The sequence below is a fragment of the Doryrhamphus excisus genome, linkage group LG12 (assembly GCF_037039965.1).
Source record: "Doryrhamphus excisus strain RoL-2023G ecotype Guam linkage group LG12, RoL_Dexc_Guam_v1.1, whole genome shotgun sequence".
NCBI classification, from domain to species: domain Eukaryota; kingdom Metazoa; phylum Chordata; class Actinopteri; order Syngnathiformes; family Syngnathidae; genus Doryrhamphus; species Doryrhamphus excisus.
Genome location: NC_136368.1, coordinates 5,499,302 through 5,521,623, shown reverse-complemented (window position 1 = coordinate 5,521,623; position 22,322 = coordinate 5,499,302). Strand labels below are relative to the sequence as shown.

At 39.5% G+C, this 22,322-nt stretch overlaps 1 protein-coding gene and 1 long non-coding RNA gene across 3 annotated transcripts in view; one reads left to right on the top strand and one right to left on the bottom strand.

The window, feature by feature from the left end:
- Positions 1-21,554, top strand: part of ikzf2 (IKAROS family zinc finger 2) — a 30,527-nt gene extending 8,973 nt beyond the window's left edge. For both annotated transcript variants that reach the window (XM_058081638.2, XM_058081637.2), the window contains exons 3-8: positions 3,702-3,797; positions 6,262-6,456; positions 8,691-8,858; positions 15,224-15,361; positions 15,441-15,554; positions 19,051-21,554. In XM_058081638.2, the coding sequence (XP_057937621.2) occupies positions 3,702-3,797; positions 6,262-6,456; positions 8,691-8,858; positions 15,224-15,361; positions 15,441-15,554; positions 19,051-19,853 (1,514 nt within the window). In that variant the 3' untranslated portion in view covers positions 19,854-21,554. The remainder of the gene's footprint in view (positions 1-3,701; positions 3,798-6,261; positions 6,457-8,690; positions 8,859-15,223; positions 15,362-15,440; positions 15,555-19,050) is intronic.
- Positions 872-2,414, bottom strand: LOC131135578 (uncharacterized). Its single transcript, XR_013629629.1, has 3 exons — positions 2,306-2,414; positions 1,354-1,397; positions 872-1,255 (listed from the first exon to the last, which is right to left on the bottom strand). It is a non-coding gene; the product is annotated as an uncharacterized LOC131135578 (long non-coding RNA).
- Positions 21,555-22,322: the final 768 nt, after the last annotated feature.

The following is a 22,322-nucleotide window of genomic DNA, read 5'->3' as shown; positions in this document are numbered from 1 at the left end:
CTTTGCTACACATATTAAAATAAGGCTTGGGTTTTTGCAAATTCCAGACCCGCCAACAAGACACAGCATGCATTTTGACCCTTACACTTAAATACATGATTCGCTGCTCCAAGGTATGCATTTTCTAGTTTTAGTTTAGTTGTACAAAGTGGACCTATCTGCTTTTCCCACTTTTCTGACATATAAATGTAGTTAGAATCTTGTATTCTCGTGTTAAATGATGCCAAAGTTTCAGATAATGAGGTTTTTGCATTTGGAAGTGAGCCCTGAAAGAAGTTTAGAATGGCTCAAAACGCTTGGTTTCAAAGGCGTGGTAAAACTGTTCCTTTGTGATGTCACAGAGGGGCAGACTTCCTCATATGGTTCATAGTTAGGAAGCACTTTGGTCGTTTGATGAAATTAAAACACATCATTTTGGCAGGAAGCACAAATCAAAGTAAAAATTCTGATGGAATAGGTGTAGATTCTGGAAAATCTAAAAAGTATTCTGTACGGGTGTAGCTGCTCTATAGGAGACCACAACTCAATTCAAAGGGTCGAAAAAATGAGCATAATAGGTCCCCTTTAATGAAGCCTTTAGTCTCTGCATGTAGCGTGAGTTGCAGCTCCAAAAAAATCCTCAAGCTGCCGCAAAGGCTGTGATTTGTAGACTTGTACTACATTATTTCCTGTCTGTGTAAGACTCATTCATAGAGCAGACAGCCCACCTCATCTCTTATAATGTTGTATCTACTTACTGTTACGCATAAATGAGTTCCCACTGCAATAACACCCTCCTTCCCTCTTTAATTACCATCGTTCGCTCGGGACCAGAAGTTAGCAAGTCCACACGAACACAGGTCTTTTTTAAAAAGCTCACCCATAAAATGTTGGCAGGTTTGCAATTGGTCTGACTGTAATGTTAGCATTGTTGCTCTCTTCATTATTACATGAAAATACACAGATGGTTGTCATTGTAGACCTCTATAACCTCAAGTCTTCTTGGTGTTCATTTTTAGGGGATCATTATCTTTTTTTCACATTTGAGCCAACATAACTCAAAAACCCGTGTTCAAGGCCACCGTTTACTTTACCTTAGCTCTCTGTGTTCACAGTCATGGAAAATTCTTTAAGACAAATCTGGGCCAGCCCTGTCCCTGGGACAGCGTTACCAAGGGGTTAGCTCACTCTGGTCACCTGAGATTTCTTCCAAGCATTGCAACCTGAGCCCAGACCTAAGGATGGATCATGGACAGCATCGCCCAGGGTGCCCCTCCTAGGAGAACGATGCCAGTAGAATTAAACTAAGTTGAACTAACACAGAAAGTGGAAACAATGAATGTATTTTTTCATTATCGCAGGTGTCAAACTCACAAATTGTAGTAGATGTCTGTTCTTGATGACTCACTCTCTGGTTCCTAGGGATGGGACAGCTGGGTCAGTTCGGGTGTTTGCCTGTAGTCACTGTATTGTTTAAGTGACCCTGATGGAGAAGGCTGTAAGGGGATAAGGCATTTGTTTTCTCTCCCTCTGAGTGGACAGGGGCTATCCATAGCCTGAAGTGCTGAGAGGTTGCAATCTGATCCATGTTTGCCGGACAGTTGGATCCCATAGTTACATAAGGACAGTTCAGTTAGCTTCCTTTGGCATTCAGAATTGCCATGCAATGAAAAAAGACTGAGAATCAACTATCTTTTAAGAAAAAAACTTCTCTATTTCTACAAATTCAATGCATTCCCTTTACCTGCGAGGTTACTTTTCAATTCATAAGTCTCACCTCCAATGTACCCAAGGTCTGTAAGAACCAATGCATTGGTTCTTACAGACCTTGGGTACTTTTAAGTGGCGAGCATCACTGCTCTCTTAAAAATGGTGGTTTAAAAACAAACCAATTTGTGTAGTTTCCCAACACAGCACTGGTAAAATATTGGACCAACCACACGTTATGTTAATGTAACCCAACAAATTTGGTTGGTTCCCTTAATACAACTGTTGGGTTGTTCATACAACCCAATTCAGGGTTCATATATATACTACACTGCTGGGTTCTTTCAACGCAGCAAGTCGATTTGCTAATATGCAATTCTTGCTTTTTAATATTATAATGATACTTATTATTTGTAACAATAAATATTTACTACAATTCAACATTTACAGAATACTGTAATATAAAAACTCACATGACATTTTCAGAGCAGGGAGATATCGTCCACCATTTTGAACGGTATTTGGTATAACTTAGTTGGAGATCTAACTTATGACCTTTCAGAGTCAGGGCGTACACTAATAAAAAAAAAAAAAACAGAAAAAAAATTTTTTTACTCACGTTTCTCCACATTTTTCCACAAGGTGAGACACCAAAGTCTGCACTGTGGCAAGCCTCTCCTCTCCTGTGATCAGTTTTTCTGTAGACCTGCCCTCAGGCACAGTCCAAAGTGCAGCACAGATATCCTGATAGAATACAGACAAAAAGGCAAATAAACTACACGCATTGCTGTTGTCCAGCTCCAGCTAAGTTGTCCACCTCTGTAGTGGACAGTAAACTTCAGTAAAGTACTTAACTACTACAGTTGAAATACAGCAATAGATATTTTAATCACAAGATGGTGCACTCAGTGTTAAAAACTGTCACTGTAGCTTGGTACCAATGCCTACCTAGTCCCATTCATTTCCTATGTAAAGGGCATATAGCAGGCACATAATGACAATATATAGTATGACAACATAATGTTGTCACCATTATTATTATTACCATTATTTATATAATGGTTAAACAATACCCATAAAATTAAGATGAAAATTCAGATGACCTATAAAGTAGCTTACCTCGACATTACCTCGCTTGACATTTTACAACACTCGTCGTCGAATTCGCACCCAAACTAGCTAAAACTGGACTGATGTTGGCTAACTAGCTGATGCTCGCTAGCATGCAGCAGGCTAGCTAAAAAAAAAAAAACACAGATTCACCACAACGCTCAGATTGATTCATGAAATCACATAAAACACCAAATTGACGATATAACTAACGTTGTTCTCCTAGCTATAACACATTATGCATGTCTCTTGTCATTTCAAGTACATAGTTTGGTTCCTACATAGCTTGCTACGTTTCAGGAAATGACGTTTATGCTAGTAACGTTAGCTAACAGTTAGCTTGCTAATGTACCTATTGATTCCTGGAGCTAGTACTCAACAGTGCTTCACAAACTAACATCTTAACTATATGCAGCTTTATATAATAATATAAAGTCAACTATACGGTAAAAAAAAATAGTGGGCATATAACAAACATTGCATTGTGCTGAATTTTGTCGCCTCAGATGAGATGTGTGGTCATTATAGAAATTTGGTCATTATAAAACATTATAGAAATTACAACCCAACAGCTAATAACTTTTTTTTTTCCAAACAGAGATAACCAAGCGAATTGGTTTCTCAGAATACTGAGAAATTGAATTAACCAACAGACTCAACCTAGCTGTTGGTTTGAAAAAACAACCAGCATTTTTTAGAGCTTTCTTTCTCACAGACATTCTTGCCTGACTCCCTATTTGAATTTGTTCATGGTCATTAGTCATATTTTGAGTATGTTATTGGAGTAAATTATATATTTAAATGAATAAAATGTTTGTTATTTAAAAAAAAAATACACATTTTGGCACTCGGGTCTCTTTTGAGGAACAAAGTGAATATTATTGACTTTTTTCTTTGACTTTTAGGTAATGGCCAGTGCTCACCCGGAAAGGAGAAGACAAAAATGTCAACACCGAACAACAATGGCCAAAATGATCCTTATGTTCGGAATTGCCCTAATGGTGAGTGCCCAACTCTACAGTATGCACACATTGCATTAAATGTATATAATTAACAAAGAGTGTACAAATGATGAGTGATGTCACATAATTTGGAGAAAATTGTTCCTTCTCAAACGTGAGATGTGTTGCATGGAAACACATAGTTGGCTGTACTGTACTTGCAATGAACAGAGCTGTGACATTTGTCATAGAAATTATTTCAAGTAATCCTCAGTTGACCGCTTGAAACATTCCACTCAGTCGTACTGGCGGAGACGGATGTGAAGATGCAAGGTCTGCTCCTTGTTGCCAGGATACGGCCGTGAGGACGAGGCTCGTTCATAATGTTCGTCCTAAAGTGGAACCATACATTGCAAGCATCATGAATGGAGGAGCTTCCTTGACAAGTCTGGCGCTAATTTCTTTCACAACTATTGTTTTGTTCGACCTTCACGGGTCTTGAAAATGAAGCCGCTACTGTAGCCTGAGGGGACAGCTAAATTATGTAGTCATATCGGTGAAGCAGACGTTAAACAACAGGATGTAGTCACAGCGTTATTTTTGCTGTTGTAAATCCCAAAACTGGGTCGTCTGGACAAGTAAGTTTTCATGTCTTGGCATTTTCACACCATTACCTACAAAAAACCCCTTTTACTTTATTTCACACCAGAGGCAAGATAAGTATTTTACAGACTTCTATCTCTCATACTGCAAATTGTCATCTTATCAAATGGACATGATATTGTTAACATTTGCTTTTATTATAAAATATATTGTGTGTTTTAATGCAAATAAATAGACCATGTCTGTTTCACTGTTTTGAAAAAATAAGTATTGGGACACTTGGCCATTATACTTACAGTATATAGGTAATATCGTGTATGAATTTGCTCCCCCTTTGCAGTTTTGACCGCCTCAATTCTCCCGGAAAGTTAGTCTGTGGGAATTGTCATCCATTCACCCAAAAGAACATTTATCAGCGATCACTGATGTGGGACCTGAGTGATGCCCTTTTGGCTCACCATTTCTGTTCATCCCAAAGGTGTTTTAGTGGGGGTTGAGGTCACGGTTCTACACCAAACTCAACCAAGCGTGTTTTTAAGGCATTCCTGTGTAGAAGAATATCCATCAGGAGTCAGGTCTTTACCCATCCCCTAGACAATTTCTGGAAGATCCCGGTGAGGGGGTCGGACCAGAAGCTGTTTTGCTCCTGCAAAATGGGAAAGGAGTTTTTTATTTTAAATATTTAAAATACTGGAAAATTTGTGAATCTATTAAAATGGCCTATGTGAATATTCTCATTCATTCTGGTTATTGTATTCACAGGGCATTCAATCGATAGCAACTGGACTGTTCAGGTTTCATCTCTAATCTGAGCAGGCTTCATCAATTTATGCTTAAGGACTAGGTGGGACACACCAGTCAGACTATATAGGACACCTCCAGTCTGAGAGCTTGGTGCCAGATCTAATCTATTTCTCTCCTAAAGGGGTTCGGTAGTTCATACAATTTACACAACTACAATACAATCGTTTCCTGGTGAAACGGGAGGGTTGACAGGTATGCCTTAAGGTCACCTTGGCCCACAAAATTTGCTACGTACTAAACCTTCAGTACAGAACAAACATACAACCCTGGATTTTTTTTGGTTCAGACTCACTGGCCCCACACCCCATTATGAGCCTTCGCTTTATTTTTTTGTAAACTGTCCTGGGTTGGGTTTGAACCCCAGTCCTTTGGCTTTAAATGGAGACGTGTGTAGCATTACTGGCCACCAAATGAGAGGAATCTGTTATTTTATTCTCTAAGTGACAGACACTCAGACTAACTTGATGATGCATGCACTTATCATGGCAGCCCTTGCAAATAATCCTTTGTTGAGCGCCCCCTCCACAGGCTATCACTGTGCCAACCGCTGCTTTAAGAGCCGTGCTTTGTGCATTGTCGCAGTTATGGTCAAACAAAACTGTTCCCACAATGTAAGCAAATAAGCAAGTAAAGAAAATGTACAGGTGTCCAAAGTGTTTTGGTAAGATGACAAATCAGACTGGAGCCCAGCCCCCCGTTGAGTTTAGTTCAAACTGGAGGTGAGAGCAGCCGCTATGTGCGGCTATCTCCACACATGCACACACACAATTTTGCAATGTCATACCCTCATCATTGGGCCCGTGTCCATTGCTAAGAAGCTATAAAAGACGGGGCCTCAGACACTCCTTCTCTCCCTGGAGACAGTCAGGAACCAGCCCAGCCTGTTTCTCTTCCTCTTTTTTTGGCACTGTGTCAGTCCATCCTAAATCGGCCTACATGTTGAGTTGCCTAGTTAAACTGTATCCTCCATTCAAGTCAACCAATGAGCAAATTCAGCCCATCGTCCTAACACTCGGTTCTCAGCCTGTTTAGTTTTTCTTTTCTGTTCTGTTATCTGGATAATTGGTGTTAAATAATGTAAATTGTGCATTAAAGAGTGTCCCTTTTTGTTTTCAAGAACTGGCTGATAAACAAATCAAACAAGAAGAAGACACAAATGAGGAGGCTGAAAACACAAGCCCGGCACATGAGGACCAAAGAGGAGAGGAAGGGGCTTCTGTGGGAGAATCCATGGGTGGGAGCCCGAATAATACACCAGACAGAATATCTGGACAAAGTATGACCTCAGAAGCAGTCAATCGACAACCAAACGGTACTAAAACAAAACAAAGCACTGTTTTTTCCTTGTCTTTAAATTGAGTCATGTGCTGTCTTTAACATGGGGCGTGGAATGCTTTCTTTTTATTGTGTTGTTTTGTTCCCAGGCAATGGCTTAGACTTGAAATTATTATCAGGGAAAAATATCCTCGGAATCCCCCGCAACCTGTTTTAACTGACGCCATGACGGCCCCGGTTGTCACAGCATAGGATCACATTTCTCTTTTCCAACCGACTGCTGATCAAATGATTTTCCATTGGAGCAAAACAGTGTAGCCATGTGCTACAAATCCAACTTCCCAGAGGAGTGGGCTCAGGTCACTGACTCAAGTTTGATGACTTTGGACTCGATTTGACCGTATCATCAAATTCTTGCAATTCGACTTGGACTTCACAGAGTGTCTTGAATGAAATGTGCCCTCATTAAAAGTATTCAAATTGCAAATTATGAGGTCATGGTATTTTATTTGGTAAGCACTTAACAGTGCTTATGACTTGTAAGGACTTAAACATTCCATGCCTATGATTTTGGGCTTGACCAGACCAGTCTTGGCTTACATTGAGACTTGACTTGGGACTTGCAAAACGGAGACGTTCTCCCACCTTGACTACTTCCTGTAGGAGAAGAGGGAACCCAATCCAATGTGGCGCCCTCGGTGAGCTTTTATATAGAGTCCCCCTCCGTCAGCCATTTCAAGTTGTATTGTTTTTACCATTTCCTTTAATTAATTAAATCATTAAGATATTGCTGTTTATTATTTATTACATGCAAAAAAATACAGAAAAATTATATATACAGTACAAAAATTAAAATATAGTCATCCCTCGCTATATTGCTGTTTGACAAAGTAATAATTAATTAATGATTGCTGTTTTGTAGTTGACTGTGGCCAATTATGATTATTCCAAAAATATTGAAAAGACAAGTTCTATGTAGTATTCTGGTCACTAGACAGTAATATCAGTAATATTACGAGACATGACGTTAAGATAACATCTGTTAAGATAACAGATAACATTACCTTTCACACTGCATGGAGAGTGGCTACTGAGCCAAAAAAAAGTTCTCCTCTCATTCCGTGTGGAAATGGTATTTTTTTGGCTTCTTTGTCTTTCTTCCCTACTCTGTTTGAAACATTTTCGTAAGTATAGAACAAGTAAATTGCAGAGGCTAACTAGTTAGCTCGCTCACTTGCCATCTATGAAGGCCCTGCAGTGATACTGCAATGACTATCAACACATTTATTTTGGTACCTAATTTACAATTAAAAGAAAACAGGAACACATTTCACAAAAATTGGGTTATGTTGAGTGACGCCACCACATTTGCTATCACTTAACCATAATATCTAAAGTAATTATTGCCGATCCAGATCTGATCCAGATGTAAATACCTGGAAATAAATGCTCTGTGGTCTCATATTCATTCAAACCCCATTTTTTCAGTCTACAGCGAAAGTAAATGAACTGGGTTCACTGTTCCAATACTTATAGACGGCACTGTACATGAAAATTATTTGTATGATAATTTGTAATAATAATAATTGGGCATTGTTTTACTTTTGAGTCAATGTGGAACCTCTGGTACACTTGTACGGTAATGAGGTCTAATACAGTAAATGAGCTATTTGAAAAATTCCGCTGTGACAGTGTCACTGTTACATGGGTCAGATTAATTTAACAGTTTGTTATTATTAATTTTACCAGAGGTGTGACTTTGAGTCACACAACAATTATGATGACCTTGGACTCGGAAGCGGGGCTTGGATTGTAGATCTGGGACTGCTGGGTCCTCCTTCCCCTTCTCGGGGAGTCACAATGTGGTGTCCATAGTGTGCCTGGGTGTGTGCGTGTCTGATTTGTTTTTATGTATTTATTGTTTTATTGGTTTGATTGTTATTATTCCAGCAAGACAACATGTTTCCCTTATTTATAAGCCTCTGACTTTCAACTTGACTCAACATTGTCTTGTCTTGACTTGAGATTTGACTTAGGCTTGCACATCTTTACTTGAGACTTGCAATACATTAATTTGCTCCCACCTCTGGCATTTATTATACGCTACAGCATATTTAACTGATATTTTTGTCATCTCATGTAACTGGTCTCTCCTCCAAATCCATTATGATCAGAATGCATTGTTTAATGTCGACAAATGCAGAGGCAAACTTTTTTAGTTGGCATTTCTTTAAAATGTTGACAATAAGCACCTGTGTATTCCTCCTCAAGGTGACCGGCCATTCCAGTGCAACCAGTGTGGTGTCTCATTCACTCAGAAGGGGAATCTGCTGCGACACATCAAGTTGCACACTGGTGAAAAGCCCTTCAAATGCCCCTTCTGCAGCTACGCCTGCCGCCGCCGTGATGCTCTCACGGGTCATTTGCGTACTCATGCTGGTAAGACTCTTCCTGTCTTTCTCTTCCCTTTTGTGACTGGAGCTCAGAAAAAAATGTAACTTTTGTGGTTCTCATAATGACTTTGTCACTACCTAAAAAGATAATGTTGAAACCCCACCACACAGGACTGTAGTTTGCGGCCTGGTCATTTTTCACATACTAACACAAGCAATAAAACCTCAGTTTTCAAACGCCCCAGTTTGGGTATGATGCGATTAAAAACCATCTCTGTAGACTATGTAATAGATAGTTCAGGGTTTTACACAATGCCTACTTGTCTGTCTGCATTTCGATTTCCGTCTCTAGCCTCCCAGAACAATCGCATACTTTAGCCCCCTTCTTTTATACTTGTTGATAGTGTGGTCTGGTAGACGCAATCATCTAACTGCAAAAGCTTTGTTGCTAGGAACCAAGGACATGTTTTATTACATCCCTTGGCTTGCTGAGGAGTTAAAAAAAGGCAGTGTTGCATGTGTCTTTCAACTGTAACCCACTTTCCTGCCAGTGAGGATATGTTTTCCCCTCTTTTGCATCTTTAAAAACAAGGCCAGACATCCCTGTCATTTCTAGCTTCAGGAGTTACTCACACAGCTTTTCTGCTGCTAAAGAGTGTTTGGGACCGCATGGGTTTCTTTGTTAAATCTAATCTGTGCCTGTTCTATTTTTACAAATTGCTAATTGTTATTGATAAATGTTTAGACATCTACAGAGTTTATTTTTTATTTTTTGTTGCACTTAAATCTTTAAGATCATCAGACAAATTTAAATATTAGTCTATGATAACACAACTGAACACAAAAGGGAGTTTTTAAATGAAATTTGTATTTTTGAGGGAGAAAAAAATCCAAACCTACATGGCCTTGTGTGAAAAAGAGACCCCTCCCCCCAACCTAATAACTGGTTGGGCCACCTTAGCAGCAACAACTGCAATCCCAGCATCTCAATAGTATTTAGGTCGGGACTTTGGAGCAATCACTTGCAACCAATTGCATGAGTTCATTACTCAATATAACAAGTGACTCTGACTCATGGTGTCATCTTACAAAGCCCTTGCAAACACTACGCTCATCGCACAGCAACTGAACACTGAAAATATAGCTAGGAAATATACCAGTACCAATACGAGTTGAAATGAAAAAAAAAACAGGTGTTTTATCATTGGATGGTGCTGCAATGCTGCCTGACTCCACCAGAGGGAGCCAGAGGAGCCCAAAGGGAGGCTGACATCATCGCAGTGCCCTGGCAGGCATCAATGAATGCTTTGATCGTGAGTCAGACTGGTTTATTGAGTGATGACTTCCTTCAATTGACAAGCTTGTTGAGAGTTCACTGATAGCTCGTGATTAGCTCCTGCCAACTAACGTTTCCTCACTCGCGAGTGGCACAGAAACGAAAAGATTATTGGTACTTTTGGAGTAAAGATTAAAACATAGCCATAAATTAGCTGCACATGGTTCAAAGTTTAAGAAAAAATTAGCGGCGTATACACTGGACATTACTGTATATTCTGGCGTTAAAAATTTACAAATTTGCATGGCCGTGAATGTTGAATCCACTGTATAAGTTTAATGAAGCCATGAGATTCAGAACAGTGCTGTGTGGACTATTTGCATGATTAAGAATAGCATCTGAAACATTCACTGTCAAGGTCTGTCTGACATCTGCACAATGTCGTGTGTTCGTGGGTTGCTCAATATGCAAAGGTAAAAATGTCTTGCCCTGCAGGAATAACAACCCACACTTGAATCATATTGAAAGTTGCTGTTATTAGCCACAGCATTTTGTATCTGTTCATACAAAAAAAAATACATAATGAGCAATAGTTTTGAATTGTGTCAATGGCAACATACCACACGATTACTGAATGACACAATTGGAAAACTTCAGATCCTGCAAAAGTCTTGAAACTCATCTTTCGAGGGCTGCATCACCTCCATTGAATTTATTCATTAACATTTTTAGTCAGTGATATATACGTGTATATATAATTAGACAATAATTGCAAGTACTTGCAAATAGTGTTACATTGGTAGCTTTAACACACCACTCATTGAGTTTTTTTCAATTGTTAAATAAAGTTTTAAAAGACTGAATAGACTTTAACAGAGCAATGAAAAATGCATACGGGGAACCAATTAGCTATTAGATTGACATGTAAGTTTGGTAACTGTTTGCATTATCTCACTTGGTACTACCACCACTTTGTATACATTTCCATTCATTTTAGCTGAAACTCTTCTATCACACATCAAGCCTGACACTTTTCTCCACCCGTTCCATCCTGCCTGCACACGCTTCTTCACCTCCTTTTCACAATCTCCATTGTTCGGAACTGTTGACCCCAGGTACTTCAAATTCTCCACCTGCTGTATCTCTTCTCCCAGTAACCTCATTCTTCCACTTGAGTCCTTTTCATTCACACACATATACTCCGTCTTGCTGCCTTTATTCTTCATTTCTCTCCTTTCCAGGGCCAACCTCCGCTCTTCTAGCATCTCCTCCACTTGTTCCCTACTCTCACTACAAATCACAATGTCATCTGCAAACATCATACTCTATAGCAGGGGTCACCAACCTTTTTGAAACTGAGAGCTACTTCACGGTTACTGAATCATACGAAGGGCTACCAGTTTGATACGCTCTTCTGAAATAACAAATTTGCTCAGTTTGCCTTTAGTTATACATTATTTATAATGATTAGTAATACTCACCTATGTAAAGACACTGATCATGTTAATGATTTCTAACAATGATTATCAAAAATGACAACAAGGTGGGAAACAGATATCAATATTCAACACTTTATCTCTATTAATCACAGTATTTGTTACATTTTCAGATGATCACTTACATCACTACATTTTAGCAAAAAATATCCCATTTGCACAAGCCACTGACATGCCCTGTTAACAAATCATGAACTATGTTGCAACATGTTTCAAAAAGTTAACAATTATGTAATGTTAAACAAAATCAACTTACATATTTTTAAATATGTAATACATTTTTTATTTCACATTTTGAACTAGTGGCCAAGTCTGTGTTATGTTTAACAAAATTATAACTTTTAAATGTCATGAACACACTTTTAAATTGAACACAATTCTTCAATATTTTAATTCAACTTTGCCATGGCACTACCATGTTGTCACTGACTACATCTGGTATCCGTCCTTGGTTAGTGGGAAGACTGGCATTGCATGCTGTTCACCAGTGTGTTGTAATCTGGTGTGTAACTTGACACTGCAACTGTGAGTGAGTCTCTCAGATGTGCATCAGTGAGGCGTGTTCTGTGTTTGTTTTTGATGAAGTTCATGTCAGAAAATGCTGATTCACAGAGATAGGTTGAGCCAAACAGGCTGGCAACCTTCATGGCTGCTGTGCATACTCCACTGTACTTCTCTGTGTCAACAAGGCGCCAAAAGTTTGGTGCAGCCTGGTAGGCTTTGAGATGGAGATCATTTTGCAATGTTATAATTTCAATCTCCACCTGTCCAGCATCCAAGTTGAACGTTGCACTTAACTGCTCAGCAAAGCATGCTGTGTCCCCATTCATGAAAGGGTTGGAAATGAAGAACACACATGGTTCAAGCTGATGAAGGTCACAAAACCTATTCTCAAACTCTTGCCCAAGTCTGTTTATTACTTCAATGTACTTTTCTGCCACTTTTTCAAATGTCTCAGATGCAGAAGCATTGTCTTTCAGCACTGACTGCACAGAGGGAAAGTGCAGAACTTTTTTTCTCTGTAAATCTGCAGAGAATGCATTCATTTTGGCTTTAAATGCATTTAAAGCACTTATCATATCGACAACAGTCTTACCTTTGCCTTGCAGCTGGCAGTTCAGGAGGTTTAGTTTCCCAGTAATGTCCACCAAAAATGCAAGGTCAAGTGTCCACTCTGTGTCCTCTAGCAGTGAGACATCTTCGCCTTTGGACTGCATGAACTCTTTGATTTCACGCAAAAGAGACAAAAAACGATGCAAAACTCGTCCTCTGCTGAGCCATCTGATTTCTGTGTGTAGCAGTAGGTCCCCATATTCTGCTGACATCTCCTCTAATAGTACCTTGAAAATCCTGTGCTGCTTTGCTTTGGAGCGGATGTTGTTTATGATTTTCACAACGAGAGTCATCACGTGCCCAAAGCCGATCACTTTCGCACACAACGCCTGCTGGTGAATGATGCAATGGTAATGCAGAAATTTGGGGAAGTCTGGGTCACGTTTACAGTGAGCGATGAAACCTGTCTGTCGGCCGACCATAGCAGGAGCCCCGTCTGTTGTCACCGCTACCAGCTTTTCCAATGGCACCTTTTTCTGCACGAAAAACTCCTTCACCGTGTTATAAATGTCAACTCCTCTCGTAGTTGTCTTTAAGGGCAGTAGTGTCAGGAGTTCTTCTTTTGTGGAGAAATCATTAAACACCATCCGGATAAAAACCAATAACTGCGCTGTACTGCTGCTGTCCACGGACTCATCGCACTGGAGGCTAAACCACTTGCACTTCGCCAGATCCTGCTCCAACTGATCGACCAAGTTACTGGACATAGCTGATACTCGTCTTGCCATCGTAGATGCCCCCAGTTGGACGTCGGAAAGAGTGGAGATTAGGTCGCTTCCATTTTTCTCGTCTTTAAATACAGTGTTAGCAATTAATAACATCGCTTCTTTGACAACTTCTCCATCTGTAAATGCCTTTTTTTTCTTGATCAGAAAATGTGTAGCTCTAAACGAGGCTTCGGTTGCTTTTTGTGAGTTTTTGGCCGGCCTCGTAAAAAAAGACTGTTGCTTACCCAGAGCGGTCTTTAGCTCACGGGCTTTTTCTGCCCGTAGGGCGCTTGCAGGTGGATATTTATCATGGTAGCTTTTGTGACACGTATTGAAATGTCTCTCCACATTGTGCCGTTTTGCTGTCGCCACGGTCGTCCCGCAAATCAGACACACGCAGGTTTCTTTTACAGTCGTAAAAAAGAACTCCTCTTCCCATTCACTGTGAAAGAGATACGTTTTCTTTCTTTTTTCTGCCATGTTTTTGGGGTACGAAAGTGCATACAGCGCCCGCTAGCTTACTCTCCACATCCCACAAGCTCTACTTTACTGCCCATAGGTAAATATTGTGCGCGTTAACCTTAAAGTATTTTTAAGATAGTATTTTTTAAATCTATATACATACAAGTGTGATTAAAAAAATAATAGCAACAGAACAAAATTAATTTTTAGACGCAGCTCTCTATGAGATGTGCTATTTTTGGAAACGGCCCGCGGGCGACTCATGTGGTCCTTGCGGGCGACCGGGTGCCCGCGGGCACCGTGTTGGTGACACCTGCTCTATAGAGAGTTCTTGTCTAATCTCATCTGTCAGCCTGTCCATCACCATAGCAAACAAGAAGGGGCTCAGAGCTGATCCCAAATCCACCTTGAACTCTTCTGTCACACCTACAGCACCTAGTGTATTAGTAGGTGTGCAACAATAAAATAATATTTGTAGTTTGGTTCGATGTTTTAGCACCTACATTCCTCATACATGTCCTGCACCACTTGAACATACTTCTTATCACTCCAGACTTCCTCATACAATACTACAGTTCCTCTCTGGGCACCCTGTCATAGGCTTTCTCCAGATCTACAACGACACAATGCTGCTCCCTCTGACCTTCTCTGTACTTCTCTATTAACATTCTTAAAGCAAATACTGCATCTATAGTACTCTTTTTTTGGCATGAAACCATACTGCTGCTCACGAATGCTGACTTCTGCCCTTAGTCTAGATTCAACTAGTCTTTCTCATAACTTCATTGTATGGCTCATTAGCCCCTTGTTCTTAAAAATGGGCATCAACACACTTCTCCTCCATTCCTGAGGCATCTTCTCACCACCTAAGATCCTATCAAACAACCCAATCAGGAACTCTACTGCTACCTCTCCTAGACACTTCCATACCTCCACAGGTATACCATCAGGACCAAGTGCCTTCCCATTCTTCATCCTTTTCAACGCTCTTTTCACTTCCTCTTTACAGCAGACACCGCTTCTACTCTTCCTTCTCTCTCAATTTCCTCATTCATCAACTCTTTAAAGTAGTCTTTCCATCTACCCATCCCACTACTGGCCTCTGTCATTCCTATCCTTGACCACTCTAACGTGCTGCACGTCCTTCTCATCTATGTTTCTCTGCCTTGCTAACCTGTAGAGATCCATCTCTCTCTCCTTACTGTTCAACATCATAGACCTCTTGTTTGGCCTTTGCCACCTCTTCTTTCACCCTATCATTCATCTCGCTGTACTCCTGTCTACTCTCTTCAGTCCCCTCAATGTCCTTAGCTACCCTTGAATGAATATGCTTTCATATTGACGTCTTCACTTTCAGTTGGCAAACCACACAAGTGTAACTACTGTGGACGGAGCTACAAACAGCGCAGTTCCCTGGAGGAGCACAGAGAACGCTGCCATAGTTACCTGCAGAGCATCGGTTTGGAACCAGCTACCAACACAGGCTCTTACGCAGGTAAACTGTGTTTCTACGACTGAAACCTTGCCCAACGCCAACTGATCTGTCTTAGAATGTCTTATCTCATCTTTCCTAGGTGAGGTTCCGAAAGATCCGAGGCCCATGACGCCGTTTGATCGGCCACTTGTTATTGAAAGACTGCACAGTAATGTTGGGAAGAGGAAGAGCACCACACCCCAGAAGTTTGTGGGTGGGTAACACTGCCAGGCTCATCCACTCAGATCACAGCTATGCAAACTTTTTTCCGCTGACGACGGCATACAGAAAATAATGAATGATGGGTGGGAGGAAGGTTGGCCCGTCACAAACTATTTTGATTTATTGAACGGAAAAAAACAGGTTATTAATTATGAGCCCTTGATAAATTGACGTATAAGTGTATGAGCCTTTGCACCATCGTCTCTTTGTGCCAGTAGCGAGGCTTCACAAGTGCGAGCAGTTAGCAAGCAGAGGCAAATATGAATGAAGACACAAAGGCGATAGTTTATCGGCAGAATGCCACTGTTCCAGTATGGCTGTGCAGCGCAGCCTTCCTTCTGGCAGTCAACACTGAGGCTTTTGTTTGCGTGTCGCGTGCTGTGGTCCAGATTGTAATGCACAAGTTGGGCAGTCCGTCATATCCATTATTTTACACGACTCAAATATGACCCCCTATGATAGTTTAACAATACACTACTCAACTGTGTGTGTGTGTGTGTGTGTGTGTCAAGCTTTTATTGAAGTATTTTTTTTTTCTCAACAGACACAATCTCTATAATGTAGCAATGCTGGGAGTGCTTTCTGTTTCCCAGAGTGTTTTGCTGTACAGTTCTTGGAAAGCATATGGTTAAAGCTCACTGAGTAGTTGGTTGATATTCTGCATTATACGTCTGCAGTGTATTGTCTGTTTTTATCCACCTATTTTGTTGCTGTGTGTGTGTGTAGTTTTTTTGACACCAGAAGTGGGAATTGTGTGTGACGTGGTGACACTATGCCATTCTTAGGTAATATATGTAGTTTGCACAGGTAGTCTACACCTGAGTACTATCTTATGGCTTAAATGTGACATGAGACAATGATGACATGACACAATGATCTTTCAATAATAATCTTAATGATAATTGTTTATTTTTTCCAGTCAAAATGATTGCATACCGGTCGATAATTAAAAGCAAAATTTGTTAATGTGACAGGTCGCGTAGCCACTTTGACCGCTTGGAAGAACATAGTGTAGTGGGGTTGTTTGGGTAAGGTGTAAGGAGTTTGGCTTCTCAAAAAAATAAAAAAATAATATATATATATATATATATATATATATATATATATATATATATATATATATATATATATATATATATATATATATATATAATTAGAACGCAAAAAAAACATGCTAGGTTAATTGGCAATGAATGTGAGTGTGAATGGTTGTTTGTCTACAATATGTGCCCTGGAAGTCTGGCGACCAGTCCACTGTGTACCCCGCCTCTCGCCCGAAGACAGCTGGGATAGGCTCCAGCACCCCCCTCGACCCTTGTGAGGAAAAGCGCCTGGCCCCCGGGCATGGTGACACAACTTTTTAAATCCATACCCTGCACTGGTCTCTGGATGGCAAATTGCTCAAGGAAAAAAATGGCAATCTCATTCGGGATGGATGAGGTATTATTTTTCTCAGTCCAAGCAATACTTCAAAACATTAAAGTCAAGCAAACAAAAAGATGGCTGACAGCAATATGACAGTGTTTGCTTTTAATGAAAAACTTGACTGTCGCGACAACAAATCTTTTTTTCACAACCTGGATCATTTTAAATAATACATTTTGACTAATAACTTCATGAGACTATACATATTTAGTAGGTGTTCGGTGCTTTAGTGCAGGGGTCGGGAACCTTTTTGGCTAGGAGAGCCACATATTTAAAAATGTATTTAATATAAATTTAATATAAATTTTTAAAACATTGAATACAACTAAATGCGTGCAACTAAATGCAAATATAATAAGTCTGTGAATTAATTATTTTTAATTACATTATACTGACACTAAGCAATAATAAATAAAGCACCTCTTACCATTAATGTGACTTCTGGTGCTGCTTGGTTTTGCACGTTACTCCTCATCTTTCTTTCTTTTTGCCATCTCCTTCATCAAAAGGGTATGCGCTGCACAATTCGCTCAGAAGGACAGCTGTCATTGGCTGTGGACAACTGCATTGCGGTATAAAATGGATGGATGAATTCAAATGCACGAGAACCTTTTATATTTTGAATGTTATTTTAACGCTGTGATGTACATGTAATGTTTTCCTTTAAAATGTCAGCAGAAAAAAAAATCAACAAATTCATTTTAGTGTGTTCAGAAATGTCTCGTTTCATTTAGAAATGGCTTGTGAGCCAGATGTGACTCTTTTGACGACTACATCTGGCTCACAAGCCAACGTTTGTGTACCCCTGCCTTACTGTCATGATTCAATATTTTTTCCGGATGAAAAAGTTTCATTTACATTTTCATGCCCTTTTTAAACTTGTATTTTATTGAAATTGTCAACATTTCTTTCAACTCAAAAATGCAGTTTCTAAATTAACTGAGGTGCAACTACTGTATTTTCTGCTGCGTATACATACTTTAAAGTTAGAACCATATAAAACAAAAAAAAGCAGCATTCAAATGTAGTTCTGACAATGCGCCTTTTTTGGAATACAGCAAAAAAAAGTTTAATGATGAAACGATATTCATGGCACACAAGGCTTCACAAGACGAAAAAGTTGTGTTCACATAACAAAGTACTTTGTTGTCCTTTTATATTAACAAAAATCAAAATTTTGGGGTAAATTTGTGTTTTTTCCATATCTCAACACAACATTTTTTTATATGATTTTGACACAAATTAGATACCCAGATTGAGGACGTTAGAGCAGGCCAACCACAAGAGGCAAGGAAATGGTTTTCAATCTGTGGTTTGGTACACTTTGCTACTTGCTATATTGTTGAGAGACAACAGTGCACCGCATCCCTATTTCGGAGGGTTTGGCATGTATTCATAGATGGATGGGGCTTTCCAAGCCTCATACTTGCACCCATCAAATATTTTGCATGACATGGAAATGGGTAAAATGCGAGACAGGATATTTAGATTGCTTTTATAAAATCATAACTCCTTTAGTGGCTATTTAAAAAAAGCTTCCTATGTAAGGAACTGGACAATTATTGAGGATGACATCATGTCTTCTTTTACTTTATCATTATCATTTATTAGTTTATCATTATTTAAACATGAAAACTAATTATCAAGTGCTCCTTAATACGTATGTTATATGTATATTTGCCACCAAAATACAAATGCAGTGTATTCTTATTGCGGTTTTTGTCGGACGGGTGGAGCTTATAACAGCTGAGATTAATGCAAATCCAAAAATGCTAATTCAAAAAGCTGTTCTGCAGCAGACAATATTATTTTTTTTTTAAGTTGTAGTGACAGGAAACACGATTCCTTCTTGCAGGTTTGAACGACTCATTGATGAATCACACATCTCTGATTAAAGTTTTCACACAATACGTCTCAAACGCTTTCCGATCAGGTTGCAATATTAGGCATTTGTGTTTTACTGGGCAACTTTTGATTTGATGTTAAAGAAAGTGGAAATAAATTTATAACACAGGTTTATGTGCTAGGAATCTCCAATAATCTCCCTGTTCTGTTTTATACAGGCGAAAAGATGATGCGCTACAGCTACCCTGAAATGGGATATGAGATGGGCCTCAAGTTTGAGAAGCAGGCTGAATTGATGTCACCACACATGATGGACCAGGCGATGAGTAACGCCATCACTTACCTGGGATCAGACACACTTCGCCCCATCATCCAACACCCAGGGCACCCTCTCTCCATGACTGAGGTTGTGCCCATGGTCAACCCGCTCTATCATCATGTTCTGCCTCTTCGCCATAGAGCTGAGCGTACAGGAAACATGGACTTACTGCCACCTCAGCCACCGTTACCGTCAGAGTTTCCCAGCCACACCATCTCCAATGGGCCTGCTGCTCGACAAGGTAGACCGACCCAGTCAGGACAAGAAGAATCGCCAAGTGTCAGTGGAGGAGAATCCCCTGGCTCGGCTCGCAGCAGCCCTCAAGAACAGCATGCCAACCTTGATAGCAATCTCCCGCCAAGCCAAAGATCACGTTCAAGTCCTGTGGTTTATTCGGGTGATCATGCGACGGAGGTATCACCCAGAAGCGGGTCAGCAATCGGCGGTGGGGTTTTGCGAGAATCCACAGAGAGGCTCGCGAGTCAGGAAGCGGTGCGGGTGTTTGGACGAGAAGGCCGGGAGTTGCGAGCTTTTCAGTGCGACCATTGCCAAGTGCTCTTCTTGGACCATGTCATGTATACAATCCACATGGGTTGCCATGGATACAGGAATCCACTGGAGTGCAACATCTGTGGCCACCACAGCAAAGACCGCTATGAGTTCTCCTCACATATCGTTCGTGGTGAGCATACATTCCAGTGAAAAGATGCTTTCAGTAAGTAAGGAGAGCATTTTCATTCTTATTCCTTAGACCTTTAATTGTGCTGCAGTTCTACAGCATGTAGCACTAATGCAGACTTTTCAGCTTTTCAGCTATTACTGTGAATCAATCAATCAATCATATGAAGGCTTGGTAGCAGTGTGTGCTGATCAAATGAATTGTTTTGAAACCTTTTTTTCCAAATCTTGCTCAAACAAACCTCTCAAGGATTTACTGACCAAAACTACTTTCTGCAGCAACATTCAATCTTCAAGAGTTTACAGAGAGGGCCAGTGGCGCTGGTCTTGTATGGGTGTTGTATGTAAACTTGTTTGGACATTAGGTCTGTCACTTAAAAAAAAAAGTACATTTTAATTTTCACAGTAATATTGATTTTTTTTTTAATTCCATTTGGCCGTAATACCCTTCAATAACTCTTTCGTAAAAGCTCTGTCCTGCTACGGTGTTTATAATTCCATCAGAAAAACAAAGGCATACATTTTTTTTACTTTTTTTATTAGTTTCTTCACTGGTTTAGAGAAATTTTGTGACACCAAACTTTGGTTTTGTGGTTTTCATGTCATTCTGTTGAGTTTTTTTTTTTTTTGTCTTTTTCACCTTTACCAGTTTGTTGACTTTCATGGCTGTGGAACCTTGGTTAGCATCATGAATCCTTTCCAGAAATTAATCATATTTTAACCAAATCAATTTTCCCATAAGAAATAATGCACCTAATAATGTTACAGAAAGCGAAAAATGTGAACACAAAACACATTTTTATAGTTTTCCAATTATAGTCTTAATGGTGAAAACGCTTTGAAATGCATATACATAACGAATTGACCGGGATCCAATGGGACACCAAATTTGTGTTTTGCTATGAGTTATTTATTAAATCCAATAATGTTTCTCACATTCTGTATCAACATTTTGGCACTTGCAACTTTCTTTGGCTCCATCGTCCATGTATGTACATTGAGGAGAGACGGAGTTAACTTCCTGTTTCCATGTATTCATGGGCATGAAGTCCTAACCAGGACGTTATAAAACACACAGTGTATTAATAACATGACAAGATGTGTCACAATGTACACTAAATGGATGCACACCAAGGCTAAATTCTGGCATACATTTTTGGCATTAAAACACACTATCCGATGTTCCACTATAGTCCAAAATAATATTGATCTAAGGTAATGGTAATCCAAATATACTTTCAAAACGAGGCATGGTACTCTTGCTGTTCCGTCGAAAAAATAGACAACCTTGAATTTACTGCAATATGACACCATCTGACGGAAGTATAAAGACGGTGGCAGATGGAATTTTTAAATGGCGCAATGGGACTTGAGTCTTAACAAAGACAAGCTTGTACTGCAGGTAATTGTTTGGTCACCCGATGCTGCTTGGTGTCCATTGGCACCATTTGCTTGTTTTAATGTTGTTTATCATTGTATCCAATTGTATTGGCAGAAATATCATCTCATGTGCCATTATTGTCACTATTTAGCTCTGCTATGTTACAGTATTTACGTTTCTGTTCGCATTATTTAAGAGTAACATTTTCAGTGCATATTAATCTATCATTACATATTAACTCAAATATTTCTCCCTGTGTTCATTTTTATATGTGTACTTGGGCAGCTGTAATGTCGATCAATACAAGTTACGAATGATTCTGTTGGTTATTAGTACAATTCCAACTAATTCTCGGTTAGTGCGATTAATTAGTTCCAGACCTGACAGTGATGAGCACATTTTCGCAAAGTTGGATTCCTTATTTGTAAATGGAATATTTCCATAGCAACGAGCATAGAAAAGCCGATTATGACTTTCAAAATACTGTTTTCAATTCCAGCTTTTGTACAGTACTTCCTGCAGTGGCTATTGTATCATCAAAGTAATATTACTGACACCTAGTGACCACTATAGAATTCTACACATCGTTGTTTGAATGTCTCAGTCTTGTACAACATTATGTCAATTTACTTTTGCCGGAGATATCTATTCACTTTTTTAAAGTATCATCTGACATTATTTAAAAACAAAGACTACTCCTGTTTGAGCAAAAAGTTGCCTTAATGTTTCACGGTAATAAAACACGATGCATTTTTGTCATGATGAGCTACTAAAATTAACTGTTAGTCAATGTGTTAGCTAACAATTTGTTAGCTCTTCAGCTAAAAACCACACAGGAGTGTTAGCTCACTGTTAGCGTTACATAGAGCGAAAATACTTTTTAATTAATTACATATTTGTAAATGTACAAGCAACAATTCTGAAATGTTCAAAATTAAATTGTAAATTTATGACTTTGAAGTCTGAAATTCACAAGAAAAAAGTCTTAATATTATGACAGCAAAGCCGTAAATGTAGGAGAATTGCAAAACAGAGCAGTTAGCATTTACATTAGCATGGCTAGCCCTTCTTACTTCCACCTTCCTTACCCTGCCTGCTCAAGGCCAACATCA